Source organism: Sabethes cyaneus, chromosome 1, assembly GCF_943734655.1.
Source record: "Sabethes cyaneus chromosome 1, idSabCyanKW18_F2, whole genome shotgun sequence".
In the NCBI taxonomy this organism is placed as follows: domain Eukaryota; kingdom Metazoa; phylum Arthropoda; class Insecta; order Diptera; family Culicidae; genus Sabethes; species Sabethes cyaneus.
Genome location: NC_071353.1, coordinates 55,049,866 through 55,069,831, shown reverse-complemented (window position 1 = coordinate 55,069,831; position 19,966 = coordinate 55,049,866). Strand labels below are relative to the sequence as shown.

The window sequence follows — 19,966 nt, the reverse complement described above, 5'->3', positions numbered from 1 at the left end:
TAGGATTCTCATTAAACGCTTCCACGACACGCTTGTGATCCTGATCACTAATAGACACACGATGCCCAGAGTTTCGTTTAATCACACGACTCACAGTTGAGTGCACGGTTTCGATTTGTTTTCCGATATCCCGATAAGATGGTTGAGGATTTTCCAGGTGCTTGCGCAAAATCAATTCGCGACGTTCCTTTTCGGATGGCGCCATTTTCTTCAAATTTCGAAAAACTGGCAGCGACAAAACTACAGTGTAAACAATACACTCTAAACTAATTCTACCCAAATTTTCAAGAGATTTGGGTAATTTTCTACAGCGTTTCTCTCGTGGTGAGCAATTTGATGTGGGACACCCTTTCCACAACTTAGAAGCGTTATTTCAATGACGCTCCCGTACTTAATTTTACGATCTTTCTCCTTCACGCTTTGTCCCGTTTTGTTTGAATACTTTCAACACCTTTGTTCCATTACTTTTTTCTACCGTCCTCTTCGTCGATTGTATAAATGTAAAAAGATTGTAAAAGAGTTAAGATTTTTGCAGTTTATCTAGTTTGCGTATGTGTAAATAATCAACGCGTATACTACTGTCAGAGGAGCTCCGTAGTAACAAGGTTATAGAGTCTGCTATAATAAATGAATGGTCATGAGTTAAAATCCTAGTAGCATCAAGACCATTCAATATCAACTCACTTAAACATGATTTTATTCTCCAGTCTTTTATCACCCTTCCTTCATGTTATGTTCTGCACTAAACCGATGAAGCATTTTATGAATAGTGAGATAATCAGAAGACCCATCTAGGACTCACCAGAATACTGGTCTGGACCTGAAACATTTCGCTGAGGTGTACTGTAATGAAGTGATACGCGCTCGGGGAGCGAAACTGAAATGATAAAACAAGCTTCGAAGGAAGGGTACACACAATCGTGCAAAAAAATGTAATAATAATAATACTCAATAGCAACTACAGCAAAAAAGAAATGCAGTGAAAAAATTGTTATCCTAAGTTTCACTAAAATATACCCAGTATAGTTACAAGGTCCACAGAGGTCTAACCTCTCCGTTTATCACAGGGTATACTGCAATCTTCAAACCCAAAAGTAGCATAAGTTTTTATCTACAACTTGCTCTAAACGAACGTTTCAGTTTAGTCTTTTATGTAGCACAACGATCAAGCATTCAACTGCGGGGAATGCTTCTTGACCAATATGTTCGAAACCAATATATTCGAAGAGTCAATAAGCCAAATCCTAACAAACTGAGTTAGTTATCTTTTGCTGGGCTAACATAGTGAGTCGAGATTCGTTCTTCTATTTCATCATTTCATTCATTATTCTTTTCTCATTCTAGTAACTTTCTAGTAACGGAACTAACTTAGATCACTTTAAAAAGGCGCTCTTCATTTTGGCGATAGAGGCAATCCCAGAGATTGGATATGCAAGCCTAAGACAGCAATTCTCGGAGTTTGATTTGACGAAAAAAAAATGAATGTTGCCTCTTGTACTGTGAGAATCCATCCCTGGGAAGGCTATTGGTGTTACCGAGCAAGTGGATAACCCAAAAAAATAACAAACAATAGCCAGAATTCGGGCACGTGAACTGTAAGTACGATCAGGTGCCGACGAAAAGCGATGGTGCCTTGATCGATGATGAAACTTATGCGAAAGCCGTTGGTAGTGAGATTCCCAGGAGATTCAAATTTGTTTTTGCGAATAAGTTCGCGAAAAAGTTAATCGTTTAGCGAGATTAAAAATAAACATTTTTAAATTTCGTTCCCATTTATAGATGGAATATTCATTGATTATGATTTTCGAATCAGTATTTGATGTATAACTTTTATGTGCCAGATTAAATTTACCGTGTCAAATGCATAAAGCCTACTCAAATCCAAAAATAAAATTCCCTGACTTTCCCAGATTTTCCCTGATGTATCAAATATTTTTCCCTGACCCTCAAAACTCGATTATAAAGCTTATTTGGCTTATTTCTGGCTTAAGTTTTTAACCCTTTAGCATGGCTTATGCGACCAGCTGAAAACTAAAGTTAGATTTCTTCATGTTTCAAGATTCATAACCTATTTCTTACCAGCGTTTCGAAAACGCAACGCACTTTTCTAACGAGTCTAGGGACAGTAAAGTTTGAGGAATCAACTTGAATCCAAAGAAACAAAGATCGAAAATAAAATTAATCTACGATCTGTTTTTGCACAGGAGTATCACTTAACCTTTATTAGCAAAGATACTCCCAACGAAACAAATTTACAGTTAATCAGAAACGGTTGGTACGAGACGTCCTCGTTTCTTCTTCCCCTGTTGATTTTGAAATGCATCTATGTATGAATAACTTATTCACAAGATTTATTTTTTATAATCGTCTTTGCGGCAATACTTCTCAGTTGACCTGGCCGATTATCTCTAATATTTTGCAAATGTTAATACAGACAAGCAAATAATTTGAAATATTTCTATGATTAGAAATAATTAAAATTATTTCCATAAATCCTTTACGGTGGCTGTGTTGGTATTAATAGGAATAAGAATAATAAGAATAAGAAAGCTTAGATGTTACATACAACAAGATTACAGCCGTGTAAACATAACAAGACTTGCTAACTTTCAGTCAGCTCAAACCAGTAGCTTTACCCCTGGAAGGTGGACACACGTCTGCGATTTTTTAGTGGAACTAAAACAAAACTTTCCTGGAATTTTCAGCTTGTTATCTCTGCTGGAAAAAGTATGGGGTTAAGGAGATGATTCCCTAAAGTTTTTTGATACAAAAATGTGCGTTTTGCTCAATGTGGTTTAAAAAGATGTGGAAGAAGAAGACGTTTGATGGCATTAGTAGCGAAAAATCAGGAAACGACGTCAAACTTGTCATAAGATCCGCGCAAGAGAGGACGTTGCATTTCAACATCCAGCGGTTGACGGCATATGACGTTGCAGTGGAATACACCAGAAAGCTTGATCAACGAATCGTAGAACAGCAGGAAGAAAGGGAATAACATGTAAGTGGGCTGTGGAGGAACCTCCATGGCGCCAACAACTACGAGGAAAGTGATAGGCAACGACGTGTGGAAAACAGTGTAACAGCTTGTTTGATGTCGAATCCCAGAAGATGACAGATGAAAAGAACCAGGCCAAGAGTCGCATGCACACTGCGGATCACATCAAAACAGAGAAAAATGTAAAGAGACTAGAGCTGTGGGAAAAGAATCCACTGTCTAAAATAATGTCAGTACGAGGACCACGTTCTAATCGACGCACAAGAGAGATTCGTCAGCAACGACACACGGAATATCTACAAAACGGTGAGGAATTGCCCATGCCTGTGATATTAGAGTGTCCCAAAATAGCACTATGTCAGAAAACCCGGGGGCTCACCCCTCAATTGATAGCTTAGGGTGTCACAACAAAACTTTTATATGACGTCAACATTGGTTGCCACGATTTAGGGGTTACACAGTTGAATTTTATGAAAAAATTGCATTTTTCAGGAGTAAATTCAGAAAAATGTTTTTAGAAATGTCATATAAAAGTTTTGTTGTGACACCCTAAGCTATCATTTGAGGGGTGAACCCCCGGGTTTTCTGACATAGTGCTATTTTGGGACACTCTACTGTGATATACAATGATGGTGCTGGCAACCTGCGTACTGACAAAACAGCAAGCAGCCAGGTGGAAGGAGCACTTTCAGATGCTGTTGAATGGAAAGGTAAACACGGAGAACGGTATGAATAGGCTATGAATTGTGAATGATGGTCAAGCTGTGGAGCTAACACTGAGCATGCAATTAGCGAGGTAAAGAACGGTAAAGCTTCTAGGAAGGACGGGATCCCGGCAAAACTTCTAAACGCGGGGAGGAAGCAGCTGTATGAAGTAATATACCGGATCATTATCAGAATCTGGGCAGAAGAACAAATGCTGGAAGAGTGGTTGGCTGGCCTCATATGCGCCATTTTTAAAAGGGGACATCGCCTCCAATGTAAAAACTATCGGGGCATTACACTGATGCTCAATTCAGCTTTCATGATGTTGGATAGACTGAAGCAAGCGAATTCACTCAGTAATCTGCTATTCAACATTACCTTGGAAGATGCAATACGCGGAAAGGAACGGAATCATCACGATATCTCATCTCACATGCTTCTTGGTTTTGCAGATGTCGATATCATCGTAGACTCGTGTCAACTGTATTCCAATGGAAGAGACCTTTTAAATTTGGAGTGACAAGATTGAGACTTACCATTAACACTGCCAAATCGAAGTAAACAATTGTTAGCAGAGATCGTGGGAGTTCAAATAGTGTTGGTGCCGAGGTGGAGCTGGATGTGGGATACTGGATACTGGATATGAAGTAGTAGAAATGCACATACTTGGATACGCTCGTTGCCATACGATGTAGGCCGCAAAGTAAAACGACGCGTTGCAGCCGCGAATCGAGCTTTCTGCGTATTACATAACCAGCTGAAGTCCCGAAGGTTGCCAACTCGCATAAACGCAAATTCTATAAAACGTTAATGCTCCCGGTAACCGACATGAATCATAAACGCTGGAGGAAGATAAGCCAAAAGTGCTTGGGGCTTCTGAGCGTAAAATTCTGCTATCAATGTCTGGTGTTGGTGAAAACACTGTAGATCGCGTTTAAATAACAGTCTGTATCCCACTTTGTGCTCTTGATGTCTGTACCGTGAAGTGCGTGAGGCCTGCCAGTGCCGATTTCGAGCACTACAGCAAGTGAAGTCTGACAATTGTACGGCGCAAAAGAAATAAAAATCTACGACAACCTGCAAGATAATCAAATCGCCACTACATAAGGTATGTTGCTGCTTCGTCCTAATTGCCTATTCCCGTCCTATCCAACACAAATTATTAAAAATATCAGCATTTTTTTGACACACAATGCAAAACTAGATTTTCCTTAATATTTTAATTTGTTGTCTATCATACGCGATCAATCAAAGTGAGCTGAGATCTATTTAAATGCTTTTTATCATTAAAGAAGTCCTACCAGCCAAATTTCCTACGTTTTTACGTGCGACGAAGAAGAAAATGTCGACTAATCGTTTTAATTTCCGTCATTCATAAATGAAAATAACTCACGAAAGGTATTGTCGCTATTCTACAGCCAGGAAAACTTGCCTGACCTGCAGTCCTACGCAAATACATGCACGTTAGCTTCGTAAACATTGTTGTGATTTTAGTTCGGACAATGAAAAATTTTGATGGACGGATTTTAAAACGGTACGACGAATTTAAGAAATAAAGTCAGTTACGTAATTTTAATAATATGCTTTAATATTCGCTTTTCAGTGATTTCTAAATTCACGGATCGGAAGATAAGTGGGGCCATCCAGATACCACGTGGACAGAAAAATACCAATTTTCCGTCTACTACACAACACAGAACGCGGTTCGTAAAATCTTCTGAAGACGAATCCTTCCGTAATTCTCGGTTCCTGTGTTTACGTCAACATAAGCCTCACCAGAAGCAAAGCAAAGCAAAAACAAAGCCTAGGTGCTACATTCCGTTATCGAAACTTCTGTTTTTATACGACAGACTTCGCCGCCAGCTGTTAGAGTGCAGGACAATTGCAGGGCCAGTTGCTACGATCCTATTGACTCTAACAGCTTCTCCCAGTTGAGATTCGAACATACAACGACTGGCTTATTAGACCAGCGTCGTACCTCGAAGCCAGCTGGGAGGCAAAGATAAAACTTTATTTGAGTCTAAAAACAATCACTGATCAATGGGTATGTATAATTAATTCAACATTTGTTTCTAATTTCTGTTTTTGGTATGAAAAAAAAAACTTCACGTGGACATTTACGATACCCCCTCCCCCCTTCCGTGGATAAGTGTGGACATTTCCATACCCCGCACCACCCTCTAAACTGTCCACGTGGTATATGGATGGCCCCAGTGTGTTTTTGTCAAATCAGCACAAAAACTTTTGGAATATTCATTAAATTCATCCAACAAATGATGAAAATTAGAATGGCTTTACTTACTACGACGGGAATTAGAAATAAACCCTATGTGACAAGTTTCAATTCAACCGATCAATCTGGGTATATTTTACACAAAAATTTATTCGATTCCGAAATTGATCAACAATATTGCCGGATAAATAAAATTTCCCTGATAGGATTTGGAAATTCCCTGATCCAAAAATGAATTCCCTGATTTTCCAGGAAATCGACAGCCTGAGAAAAAGTCCTAGAAACTAAGCGCGCTTTCAAATTATGCTCTTTTCCTTTATTTAAAAAAAATCGCAGTTTTTCTGCGAAGTAGAAACTATTGTTGGTTGATATCATTTGATTAATTTTGCATCCTTCATAACTATACAACAATCAGATGATGCAAAATAGTGCCAGCTTCTGAATACATAATAATAAATGGAATACATAAAATGGAATTAAATATCAAGATAATGAAAATAACATGGTGATAGTACGAAACATGACTTTTCTTGAACTCTCTTTGTTTTGGCTTTCGTGACACCCCGCATAAATGCATAAGGTTTGGATTAAACAATTGTAAAGATAATTTGAAGACAACATGGCCAGTTTTTAAGCCGATTTGACATCTGCAAAACCGTTTTTGACAGCTTGAATCGTTGCCTAGTAGACGCCAAAGAATCTTGTACAGTTGTATCTGACGGGTGGAGTTTTCGCCAGATTTCGAGGGTCTCGCGGTAAAACATTAGAAAGATGAACGTTGAGTATGCTTAGTAGTACAGGGGCCCCTGTAGCCGCAAGGTTGCCGAGTTTGCCTTGACAAGCGAGTGGTCGTGGGTTCGAATCTTAGTAGAATCAGGCCATTCGATGTTAAGTGACTTTAGCGTGGGTTTATTCGCAGGCCACTCCACATCCTTTCTACTAAATTCTGCATTTACTAACAAGGATGCCTCTTGCCAGGGCAAGTTAATAAGAGTGGTACTTGCTTTTGAGGTGCGAATAAAACCTCTTGTTCAAGGGCAAATTATAACTTGTTCCACTTCTTGGTTCTAGGAACGAGATTAGTAATGCAAAAGCAGTGAGGAACACCTACATACACACATTACACATACACACTTTACACATACACACCCTCACTCTGTGCTGAACTCTGCTTTACCGACCATTAAGCCTGCAGTCGGGGCTGGTTATAAGAATGATACTTGCTCGAGGTGCGAATGATGCCTCTTATCCAAGGACAAATTATGACTAGTCTCCGCACTTCCTGGCTCTAGAGCTAGATTGGTTGAAAAGTAGTAAGAAGCTTTAGCGTGGGTTTGGGGTGAAAACATACCGACACTTTAAGCACGGATAATAAGCAGTTCGCTCACTCTATAGAGATACTATGTTATATGTACCGATATATATCTAGAAAAATCGCATTCGATGCACGAAACCGGCATATGCGTACTGTTTTGGAGGCGATATAGGGTAGCCAACCTATTTTAGACCCCGTCAGCAACTGCACATAATTTGGACACTTACAGCAAAATCAAATGGGAATGTCCAAATAATGTACAGCTGCTGATGGGGTCCAAAATAGGTTGGTTACCCTACGTACTACAAATTATATGAAAACAATTCACATTCATAAGTATTTGTATACGATCAAATCCGACTCAACATGATTAGTTCCATAATGCTATACAATTCTGTGACGAAAATCGTATGTGAATCAGTTACTATCATTTTGTACGAATAAATGTAAACTAGGGTGCGCTTTATTAAGCTTTATGTACGATTTCGAGTTTGTTTAGAGATATTTAAGATGATTTTCACACATTATTATACGATTTGTGGTTTGCTGGGTCCACACACAAAAAATGCTCAGTAGCGCTTTCAATGCGTTGTGCTTGATATTAAAAGTAACTGCTCAAGCTAGGAGTGTGAGTGTAGTTACTAAACGGATATTGTTAACTATTTCGCGCTATATCCACAAAGGAAATGCTGTTTATCTATCTCAGTGCTGCTTATTCTTCATCAGTAAATATGAAAATTCATGTTCAAGTTCATGTTGGTTTCCTAAATAGTCACAAAATGGTTCATTCACAGATTCATTATGATTAGTAACCGTGTTACTCCGTTGAGCAGATTCTTCGATAGTTTTCAAGTTAAGTAATTCTGCGGTTTCAAATTATTCAACCGGCGTTGGAATGATACGAAGATTGTCGGCTGGCCGATGTTGGAGATTATCGAATGTTTTCAATTAATGGAGGGTGGTCAAATCACTATTACGAATGTTCCAGAAGTTCTGATTTATTTTGCGTTTGAAAGCACCACTGGTTTTAACTTTTCTTATTTTCTCTTTTTGGGCATCCATCTTTATTTCAGTGATAACATGATGTAATGATGGTATTTGTAATTATAAAACACGTTTTTAAAATACTTTACTGTGACGATGGTAAAAATGTGATTTTGGCAACAAAGGTATCCGTTTTTGGCAACACAAAATATTTCATTTTCTAAAATATGCTAAAATATCAGTCAGTATGATAAAATGATGCCCTCAGTGTGTTCATGAAAAAAAGTTTGCGGTTATAGAATGTTTCGTACAATATTTTTATTGCCGTAGGACTGCGTCTTACTGCAGGTTGCCAAAAACTGATTAATAATATTGAGTAAATATTTAAGGCATTACATCCAATTTTTTTCATATCAAAAAAGGGTCTCGGTTTTGGATACATACACGCATTTGTTGCCAAATTCGAAATCCTACTATATATACTTCTTTGAAAAAAATTTTTTTTGCATCCCAGTTCCAAGACAGTTTCGCTTTTTTTAATAGTTTTCTTGACGACTTCCAAAGTTCATCATTTTCAAAACTTTGTTTTATTTTATCTACCTAATATACGTAAAAAACAAAGCCTGAGCCATGGGAGTAAAAACGTCCTCAAGAACTTGACTCTTCTTTATCGACAGACTTCGCAGTGGGTTATAGGAATACAGGAAATTTATGAGGCTAGTACGAAGATCCTTATTGACTCTACAGCAGCACCGCCCAGTCGAGATTCGAACATACGACGACTGACTTATTAGGCCAGCATCGTAACCCGGAGCTAATTGGGCGGGCTACCGTAATATACGTACAATCACTAATATATCCGAATACGCAGAAGTTGCTAGAAGAGAATACAAATTTACACTTACTTTCTCATGAATCTCCGATGTACTCTGTGCGTCGCAGAACGCTACTGTGGCGACATCCTTCAGGATCGGCATCTCGATCGAACAATCCCGACCGTCCAGCAGTGCGACCAGCGGCCGCGACTGCATCGGTCCGTTCGAGATAGGACCGCGAACATCGCCCAAACGAGAACGCTTCGGCAACATTGTAGACGTATTTTGGCGGGGGTTTCTATTCCTTATTCAGCGGAGTAGGTTTTACACCGGCTCACTACTTGTTGCAGTACACTGTTTCAACACTGGTGTTTTTCTTACCGCGCATATACTAGACAGAATTTTCCTACACGAAAATGATCCAAAGCTTCAGGTCTCTCTTCTAGAATTACACTTGTATGATTAGAACTTTTTGCTTAACCTAAACACAGCACACGCTCTAACTTATAGGAAATGTACGCGTATTTATAAATGACTAAATAGTAGTAACTCTCATCTAACAGCAAAATTTGTTATACATATTCACAGACGCGTTGGGTATGGTTACGGTTTTTCGTCGGTTTTACCGAATTCAAAACACTATTAAGATTCCGTCTATCAAATCACGTTTGTTTGCTGTGGGCCAGCCATCAGTTGCCCTTTCTGCACTGGTGTGCCTTTCATATATTTTTGTGCCTGCTAGTGTATGTGTATGTTTTCAGTGATTAGGCGAGAAATATTCTTGAGTATATTAAAGGTTTGCTCCGTGACTTGCGTTGAGGAAGGTTATTTTCGACGTACGGTATCGCTCATTTTGACGGCTCCATCTGAAATTAAGATATTGAAAACATAAATTAGTTATGAAAGTATTAAAATATTTTATTATATCACTACAAATACGTAGTCCAACTAAATCCTTAGAAAAAAATACGTGTCGTAAGAGTGCAATTGATTACAAATGTTGAAATAAAACTTACTAAAACATAAAATTTTAAAATCCACTAGGTACAATTTACGAAATGGGTGCTTTAAAAATTGTTCCAAAGCTACGACAGAGGAATTCAAACCCACGCGTCATTCGAAAGAAGGACGAGATAAAGGGGTAAAATTTTATCGATTTTCCCAGCTAGGAAGCATGAGAGCAACTCTGGCAAGCGTTAACGTTGCTGCGATGCGAACATCAGCAGCAGAAGAAGTGAAGACTGTAGTGGAGGGTCCTCCGCGCAGAGTAAAACTGTTGAAACCACGCGTTCATGCTGCTGTGACCCATCACCCAACCCAGCCTGCTTCTACTGGCTCTTATTATCCATTGCAGGTACGTAATTCAGAAACCGGCTTTTCCCGGCGTTTCCCATTCGCACTCTCTGTGTGTAGTGAGTTACTGTGTGCTGGCTGGCTGGCTTGGCTGTACAGCACTATACAGAGTTTGTATTGGAACGTGTCGAGTTTGTAACATATTTTCATATCAAATACGGCTGCTGGTCGCTCTTGGGTTCAGTTACAGTCATCGACTCATGATGAAGCCGCATAGGAAAAAGAGAGGGAGAGAGAGTAACCTTAAATACCAAAACGTGCTATGTCTGATGTCAGTGGTATGAATGGTGTATGTGTGCCTGGTCGCTAAACAAGAGAAGAACGTGAATCGAGCTTTAGCAACCGACTCGTAATAGCTACTAAAATTGATGAGCTGCAGAGTTTGAACGGAAGAAATACTTTTCGTAAAATAATTTTAAATTATAAATTGTTTCGAAAAGTGACGAACCGTACCAGCACCATATTCAAGACAGTGCCTAGTTCTGGACAATCGTATATTTTTCGTAAACGTTAAAAAAATTCTAGTAAATAGCAATTTAATCACTACATCTGATAATATATCAATAAAATTGCTTAAATAGCTATGATTTTTGCATATTAAAGGGAAATCTGCAACCGTTCAGAACTAGACGCTGTAATTATGGTGCTGAAACGGTACTAGATCAAATATAACTATAATGAATATGTTAATAATAAACTCTACCGAACATTACTTATGAGATAATTAACAATGTAGACAATTTACGGCATAAAAGCTTGTCGGTTGAATAAAATCAGTATCGGTACGTTGAATGTAATAAAACACGCAAAAATTAATATAATATTAATTATGTATTACAGTTTGCTCAATTTACGATAATCATATATGCACGACAACCAACATATTAACACATGTCATGAATACTTCACATTGAATGCCGGTTTTAGAGCCTTATGTTTGTGTAATATTAATTATCAAAAACAAAAATGATTCGACAAATGAGTAAAGTAAATTAGGTGATTAAATTTACGTTCGGATCGTTTTTCGAATTCACTAAATCACTTTTTTGTTTTGAAGTAGCCATTAATACTGCTCTTGAATTACTAAACTACTGTCTTCATTTTCGCTCTTCCTTTGAAACAGTACAAAACTAAAAGTCTCATAAAAATATCTAACACCACTGTCAGCAAAAACGCATTATTAGCTTTTACAATTATCTCGCGCAGATTGATTAGATTCCATGAACAAAGCCCCCAGAAGAAAACGGCGACAAAAAACTCGGCACGCAAATAAAACTTTTGGGCATCAAGAAAGTTATACCATCATCGGAGTAAAAGTTACTGACACAAAGTTTATCCCAAAGTATAAAACTTCTCAACTGCAAAGCGAGAAACCGGGAGAGAAAGCGCACGCTGAAGTAGAAGAAATAAGTTAAATTCACCCCGTTAGCGGAAAAGATGGGAAATCCTATAACGTTCTTGCGTTTCCCTGCAATCTTCCCCCTTCTGCTTCCCTTCGGCAAAAACTTTCTGATCGGGAAAAACTTTCTGCTGGAACAAAGTTTCGCAGCTAAGGGTAAACTTTTTCGACAGCGTGTGAACGGAAGCGATGGTAGCTGGAGTGTGGGCAAGAAGTTGACAGAGAACAACAGCAGCAAAATGAAAAGATGAAAATAAAGTTTTGCTAGAAGAAATTTAAATTTCCCTTCCCGGTCGACATCTCGCCGGCTCCGTCGTTTTTTACCGCCATGTCAACTTTATCTTCTTTTGCATAGAATACTATTGTAGTCAGCTGGTAATATTTTGGGTGCAAATCGAATATTAGTCACATGTTGACTTTCGTTTTCATATATTTCCAAAAAATAGTTATTTTGTTATAGACTCATGAGTGACATAAGACTACCTTACAAAGGTTTTTATTTAAAACCATGAATATGAAAATGTTTTTGATAACTTTGACCCACATGCAGTCACGGTCAATATAGCGAGAAAAGAAAAAAAAATAGCATGAAAATAACGTTGTATTTCTCTTAAACAACCAAAATTATTATCAAATAATGAGGTTTTGTGTTTTTTGGAACACATCCTAAAAGAGTTTAGAATTTTACCATATTTCAGGTAGACGAACTATTGTGTTGTTATATTGTCAAAAACAAATAAATAATTTTGCTAGAAATGCAAACTCGGAGAATGCTAATGTATAGAAATCCAATCTTGATTTCTACTCAATATTATAATGGCAATAATAAAAGTAGACAGATCGTGTACGTCCATGCTAGGAAAATTGAGAAACATTGTAGAGAAAATAACTCCAAAGATTTCGATTAAATGTTTAAAACCGAGAAAATTCAATTTATCCTTCATCAAGCACACGTGTGTCTGCTGCCGCACCAACAATTATCAAACTGATGTCTGTGCTAAGAAAACAACTCAGTTTGCCAGAAGCGGCCACCTGAAGAAATGACCACTTTACGACCTGTACCAAAACACATCATTCGAGACCTCAAATCCCTCTAGAATTGAGAAGCTAGATCAACGAAAGCAAAGTCAACTATTTCGGGCCAAGGTGATCATATCTAGAAATGGTCTAGGGACCCCCGGGAACGACTAGGAAAGTGGCCAGTTTCGACCGTAAAACCTCACCGTGCGACGCCTTAAATCACACTAGAATCCAAAAACTGGTTCAATGGAAGTCAAATCTCGTATATGCTAAATAGATGTGTTCGGGAGACTCCGGGAACCCCCAAGGAACACATGGAGAGTTTTAATATAACTTGAGGTTTCGTATGATGAGTTTTTTCATGTTCAAAACTTGTCACTTCCTTGGGGGTTCCCGGAAACTCCCGAACATGTCCAGATATAACCAACGTGACCTTAGATAGCCATTTCGATTTCCATTTATCTACGTTTTTATTCTAGCGTGATTTAAGGTGTCACAAAAGCTACAAGGTATACAGCCCTAAGAGTTGTTCGAAAGGGTGACGTAGGACTATATCAGATGATTAGATCAAAGACTAATGTAAACTGCATGTCAGGCATATGTATGTTTATAAGAATCTGTGAGTGCTATTAAGAGAAAAAGTAAAATATTCAGATTCAATTCTTCATTGAATGCAACGGTGGCTTCGAAAATACGTGGACGGGGGTTCATAAGCACTACGCCTGCAACCATTGAGATATAGAAATTTCTTTTAAAAATCACTTGTGTGCATCATAAAGGTTGAAATAGTAATGAATGACCAGCCCACAGATTATTGTATTAAATATGATTATGCGTAGCTTAACATGTTCCTATAATCTTACTTTAGCTCCCTTCTGGCCGTTAAAAGGGCCATTGATTACAAATAACATTAAAGCCAAAGCACGTTCATCGTAAATATGACGTGCCATTCGAATGTCTTTCTCTTTTGACATGAATGGCAACAGGCACGTAAGTTAGCGGCGTCGATTCACTATCTTTTGCTTCGAGAAGGTTTAACTAGTTTACTTTCACACCTTACCGCTTGTTACATAGCAGAAAATATGGCACATAGGCAAAAATTTCTGTTTTATTTGTATGAGGGCCCTTATCCTCCTAGCACAAGAGTGAGGGGTCTCAAACCATCATAAAATAAATTCATGCCTTCAAAAACCCCCACATGCCAAATTTGGTTCCAGTTGCTTGATTAGTTCTCGAGTTATGAGGAAATTTGTATATTATTTGTATTGGGAGCCCCCCCTCCTATAGAGGGAAGGGGTCCACCATAGAAAAAATTCTTGCTTTCTGAAACCTACACATGCTAAATTTGGTTCCATTTGCTTGATAAGTTCCAGAGTTATGAGAAAATTTGTATTTTATTTGTATGGAAGCCCCCCCCCCTATTAAAAGGGGAAGGGGTCTCAGTACGCCATAGAAAAAAATCCTGCCTTCTGACATCTCCACATGTCAAATTTGGTTCCATTTGCTTGATTACTTCTCGAATTTTGAGGAAATGTGTTTCATTTGTATAAGAGCCCCCCCTCTTACGCCCTCCTTAAAATTACTCTCTTATCCCCCCCCCACCCATAAAATTGCTGATCATTTTATCTATCCAACGACATATAAATTGTTCAGTTTCATACAGTATTTCAGAGGTTATTACAATTTGAAATCTTTTATTCAAACGTTACACTTCTATTTTCGCTTTCACAAAGTGTTACCCAGTCCCAGTATAGTAAACAAAGACGTAGTCCTACGTCAAAAGTTTAGTACCTGGGGTGACATTGCGATTCTCGTTTCGAGTGATTTTGGTTCGTTTCGACCACGTTAAACAAATGGGCGAAACGAACTAAAATCACTCGAAACGAGAATCGCAATGTCACCCCTGGTTGGTAGTTGGTACCTGATTTCCATTGACCTAGTCGTTAAATTTTAGTGTAATATGAAGTATCAAGTACAAATTACAGTATTAGTACAAATTTGAAGTTTTTGTTCATGTTTGATACTGGCCATTTCCTCCGGCGGCAACTTATTCCGGAATATTTCCGGATACTCATTTAAAACTTATTAAACGGTCGCCAATGGGCATATTATGCTTTAAAAATTTAAGAATTTCAATTAAGGACTAAGCATCGTAAAACAAACATTTTTGCATGCAAATGCAAGCAAGTTTTCTTAGTATTAATCCACGAAAAATATTATCGAAAAATTTTCCACAAAATTGAACATTAAATTTGTATTGCCACACCTCCAACGAAAAGTTGGGAAAACATAGTTCTACTTCATGCATTCGCTTTTAATCGACAATTGCTAATCCGTTCGACTGAAAAACTAATGACCGGTCATGCGCCGTCGTTAGTCCCGTAAAGTAATAGCTGGACATATTACCGGAGAAAAGGGTGATCGGCTCGATTGCTATAATTATCGCGGCATTACGCTGATCAACGCTGCCTACAAAGTGCTCTCCCAGATTCTGTTACGTCGTCTATCTCCAATAGCAAAAGAATTCGTAGGACAGCGTTTGGCGGGTTTTATGGGGGTCCGTGCTACTACGGATCAAATGTTCACTCTCCGACAAATCCTACAGAAATGTCGGGAGTGCTACATCACATTTTCGTAGAGTTTGAGGCAGCCTGCACGAGAACGGGACTTCGGACAAACTGATGTGGATGGTCAAAGGTGCCCTGGAGCGAGTTAGTAAAGTGCTACGTGCGTATTTCGGGAGCACTCTCGAGATCCAATCGCGCAGAGGGTTGCGGCAAGGAGATGGACTACCCAGGATGCACACTTAAAATTTTTTACCGAACACCGTAATTTTTTGACGAAATTAGAACTGCTGAATGTTCGGTGGTCAGTTCGGTAATTAATTTGCTTGACGAACACTCGGCAATGAAAATATTTTTATGAAATGTCAAAAATTGCGGACTGTTCAGTATAAATTAACAAATCTCTCAGCAGTATTTTCTTGATTGCGCTTCATTTTGACAGCTAACAAATGCTTGATGACAACTCCCGCAATTTTTTCTGATCTCAGCATAGCTTTCGCGGGCTATCCCGTAATAAATACTGATAGTTCATTAAACAATTGCTGAATTATTGACAGTTACGAAATGGAATCGCTTTGCGAAAAAATACAGCAAAAAATATTAACGAACTCGCCACCGGTTGATGAAGATCTGTATTAAGAAATGTCAAGTAGTGACGATACTCAGCATTCCTTGAAAAATTACCGAATTGCTCAGCATTTTTCCAAATATGCTGATCAAATCCGCAAAATAAATTACCGAAGATCTGAATAAAAACTACGTGTGTGTTATTCAACATCACCATCAATGATGTGATCCGGCGAGCAGGCATTGAAGCGAGAGGAACGATCTTCAGCTAGAGTACCCAATTCTAAACCTTCGCAGACGACCTCGTCATTATTACTAGAACTCTTGGGACGGCGGAGGACATCTACACCAGACTTAAATGGCTAGGAGGATTGGGTTAAAAATGCGTAAAAACCTAATATATGGTAGGAAGAGGCTCCAGAGAAAACAACATTCGCCGTCCACGGACAGTGACTACAGACGGCGATGAACTGTAAGTGGTCGACGAGTTAATATATTTTGGATCTCTGATCATCGCCGACACTCATACGAGTAAGAAGATTTGACGACGCATTCAAGCTAGAAGTCGAACCTACTTTTACCTGCGCAAGACACTTCGATCAACATACCCGCACAAAGCTAACGATGTGCAAAACACTAATCAGACCAGTAGTGATCTACGTGTTTGAGACTGTAACCAAATATATTATATTAACAATATAGTTCACTCTTCTACAATCCTGAAGACACGACTACTAGCGCCATTGTGGCATAAAAGGTAAATTTGACACGTCTATTGGAAACAACTCAACTTTCTGTATAGAGTTTAGGCAATTCTGGATAGAATTAACAAAAGGGCGAATGTTGTAAATTAAACAAAACGGGTGAGTTATTTTTTACTGGACCAGCATAAGAAAATCAGCTCTTGCTCGGTTTGTTCGCGATTGCGACATTCGCCGTTTTGCTGGTTTTATCTTCAATTTGCGTCTACGAAGCTCCATCATCCCTTTAAACTCAAGCAATTGCCTATATGAAGACAAAATCAACAAAAGGGCGAATATCACAAGCGTCAATAAACCGGGTGAGAGTTGATTTTCCTATGCTGGTCCAGCAAAAATAACTCTCACCAGTTTTGTTCATACTTGCGATATTCGCCCTTTTGTTAATTCTATCTAGATATGTGAGCGAATGAAGAATTATTGTCAAAAATCTTTCTGTTTCTTACACTATTTGATGATTTCCAGTCGTTGCTGGTTTCGAAGACCAAACATTTACTGGTTGCAGCAGCTTACCTTCGTAATCGCGAATTAGGTGAAAATTTACTTGGACGGTTTGAAACAAGAACATTGCTACGATTTAACCATTCGATTAGATCGCTGAAACCAAAACTACTGTCAATTTGCCTTTTTTTCCAAGTGTGGACTCATCACTACGACCAGTATAGTTGATCTATTGTGATATCGCCCGGGTGTTTGCTGTATAAACCTGCACTGCATTTCTTTTTGCTATAATCGCTATTGAATGAGCGATATGCTTATTAAATTTTATGCGTGCTTGTGTGTATTGGGGTTTACCCTTCCTTCAAAGCTTGATCTACTTTACCCACTTATTCCTCGCTGCCAGTTACTATCCCATATTATAGCCGTCCCTAGCGAGGACTCATTCATACCTCTGACCAGTACACTTAACTATAGGAGGGACATTTACACTGTCAAGAGGCTTCAGAGGGTAAATATAGAATTCAGCATGAAGGAAGGGTAAATGGAGGGGCCTGAGAATTAACCCATGCTAAAGTCACTTGACATCGAATGGCTTGATTCTACTATGATTCAAACCCACGACCACTCGCTTGTCAACGCAGACTCGTTAACCTTGCGGCTACGGAGCCCCCATTCAATTTGCCTTACAAAAAGCTAATCCGGATTGCTTTACTATACTATTGATCAAGAGCTAAATTGGTGAAATGGGTCACATATACCTACTGTGCAGTTCACCTATTGGATACCTACTGGATGTTTCAGTTCAAAAGAAGTTCCCTCGAGTGTTTCCTTTTTTCGAATTTATTCTATCAAAAGGTAAACTATTTTTGAAATATTTAGATTTTCAACTTTGCTGTGTTCCTATATCATTTTTGCAATTGTAATTGAAGGTTTTATTGATTTTTATTACTGTTTCTACTATCTATCTTATACTACTATATTATTACTATTTCTACTACTATAAATTTTATACCTAAAATTACAATCTAGAAGAATTACGTGATAGCGTTAGAGAGAGAGAGAGAGAGAGAGAGAGAGAGAGAGAGAGAAAGAGAGAGAGAACATTATATTAACCGCACCTTCTACTTGTCATTGGATGCACGCTTAAATTTTTTTTATTATAAGTAGCTTTTATTCACCTTTTTGTCCGCAAGAGGGTGTTACTTTTGCGTCTTTTCGGATCATATATATATATGAGATGTCGCGAAGTGAACTATATTGTTAATATAATATATTTGCTGTAACATTCAATACGGAATACACTCGTGCACTTGCCGTATTTGAACGAAAGGCGTTGAGGACTATTTTTGACGTAAGACTAAAACGAAGAGTGGCATAGGTGTATGAATCACGAGTTGCAGCCACTACTAGGTGCAATTCCCATCGTACAACTGGTGAAAGTTCGAAGACTACGGTAAGTCATTTAGGAAAAGTGAATAAGAATCATCATATTACTTCCGGTATTCATATCGAAAACTTAAGATACACGGAACGTAGTACAGTAATGTTCCGATTTTGTCAGCTCCCGCTTTTGTCTACCCCCGATTTTATCAGCTTATCCCGATTTTGTCAGCCTATACATTTTGTTTAACTTTTGTGCTTTTAAACATGATTTTTTTAAACTTTTCAGCCTGCTTGAAACTATTCTGATTCTCTGGGGAGAGTTTTTGAATAAAATGATGCCTTCTTGCGAGTAATTCGGGGTCAAAATTAGGGTATTTTTATAGTAAATTTCTATAGTTCCTAAACAAGCAAAGATAGAGGTAGACTATATTCAGCAATGTTGTGTATTTTTACTATTTGTACAACTTTGTAAAACAGGAAAAAGTCATACAACTACAAAAACAGCTAAAATAGAAAAACTGATCTTAACGATTTTTAATAGGATTTTTCTATCTTGACTGAAGAGATAGAAGGTTACTGTCTTCAGCAAAATTTCTTGTAATAATATGCTGTAAAACTCTTATTTCTTATTGCACTCTTGGGGTGATTAATCAAAATTTGAATTCCCCTGGACGATAGAACTTTCAATTTTAAGAAACTCTTCCAAAGGTTCCATAAACCTAATCCCAATTTTTCCCGCTCAAAGCTAATGCGCACCAAAAAAGGTTCTGGACCAGTGTGCTGTGCCCGGTTGATTGAGCTTTCGATTGACAAATTGAGGGTTAAAATTTAATTTTTAGTAGAAGTCTTCGATATTGCAAGGTCTCAAGTCTTGAATTTTGAAAAAAAAAATCCCGATTTTGTCAGCCAAAAATACAACATGGGGCTGATCAAATCGGAGCATCACTGTATTTGTGCAACAAACAACGTTAATAACATGTTGAACTGTTTTGCAACAATGAAAACTACGAGTACATTTCTTTCTAACGTTTCGGAATATGTTATCTTAAAGTGAACAGTAAAAAATAAACCTCTTATGTACTCAGTTTCACGCAACGTAAACAACCGCGCTGAAAAATGTATACAAAAAGAACGCACTCTCATGTGGTGCGCATCCTGGGAAAGTTTTCGACTTCATGGAAGCAAATAAAACACCAAGATGAAAAGTTGCGCGTGTACAAACCACACATACGTACGAGCCGAACCACCATTCCGACCTACGCAAGTCGCTCCGCTTCACACATGTCAAGCGCCAGACGATTGAAGCACAAAATTATGCAAAATTTAATCCGAAAACTTTCCCACTTGCTTAAACTATGTTGAATCAAATTTTCAACCATCGACTCCCACGCCCACTGTATACGCCGGCAAGGAGCTCAAGGAAGCAAAACTTTC

The 19,966-nt window shown here is 38.3% G+C and overlaps 1 protein-coding gene across 22 annotated transcripts in view; it reads right to left on the bottom strand.

Moving 5' to 3' along the window:
- Positions 1-19,966, bottom strand: part of LOC128733166 (C-terminal-binding protein) — a 93,794-nt gene that overhangs the window by 15,547 nt on the left and 58,281 nt on the right. For 12 of the 22 annotated variants that reach the window (XR_008411872.1, XR_008411889.1, XR_008411890.1 and 9 more), the window contains exon 2: positions 9,138-9,489. Coding sequence is in view for 3 of the 22 variants with exons in the window: in XM_053826812.1 (XP_053682787.1) it covers positions 9,138-9,320 (183 nt within the window). In the remaining 19 variants the exon portion in view is untranslated. Of the gene's footprint in view, positions 1-9,137; positions 9,914-19,966 lie in introns of all 22 variants that reach the window. The other 10 variants (XR_008411873.1, XR_008411876.1, XR_008411878.1 and 7 more) reach the window with 4 other exon arrangements.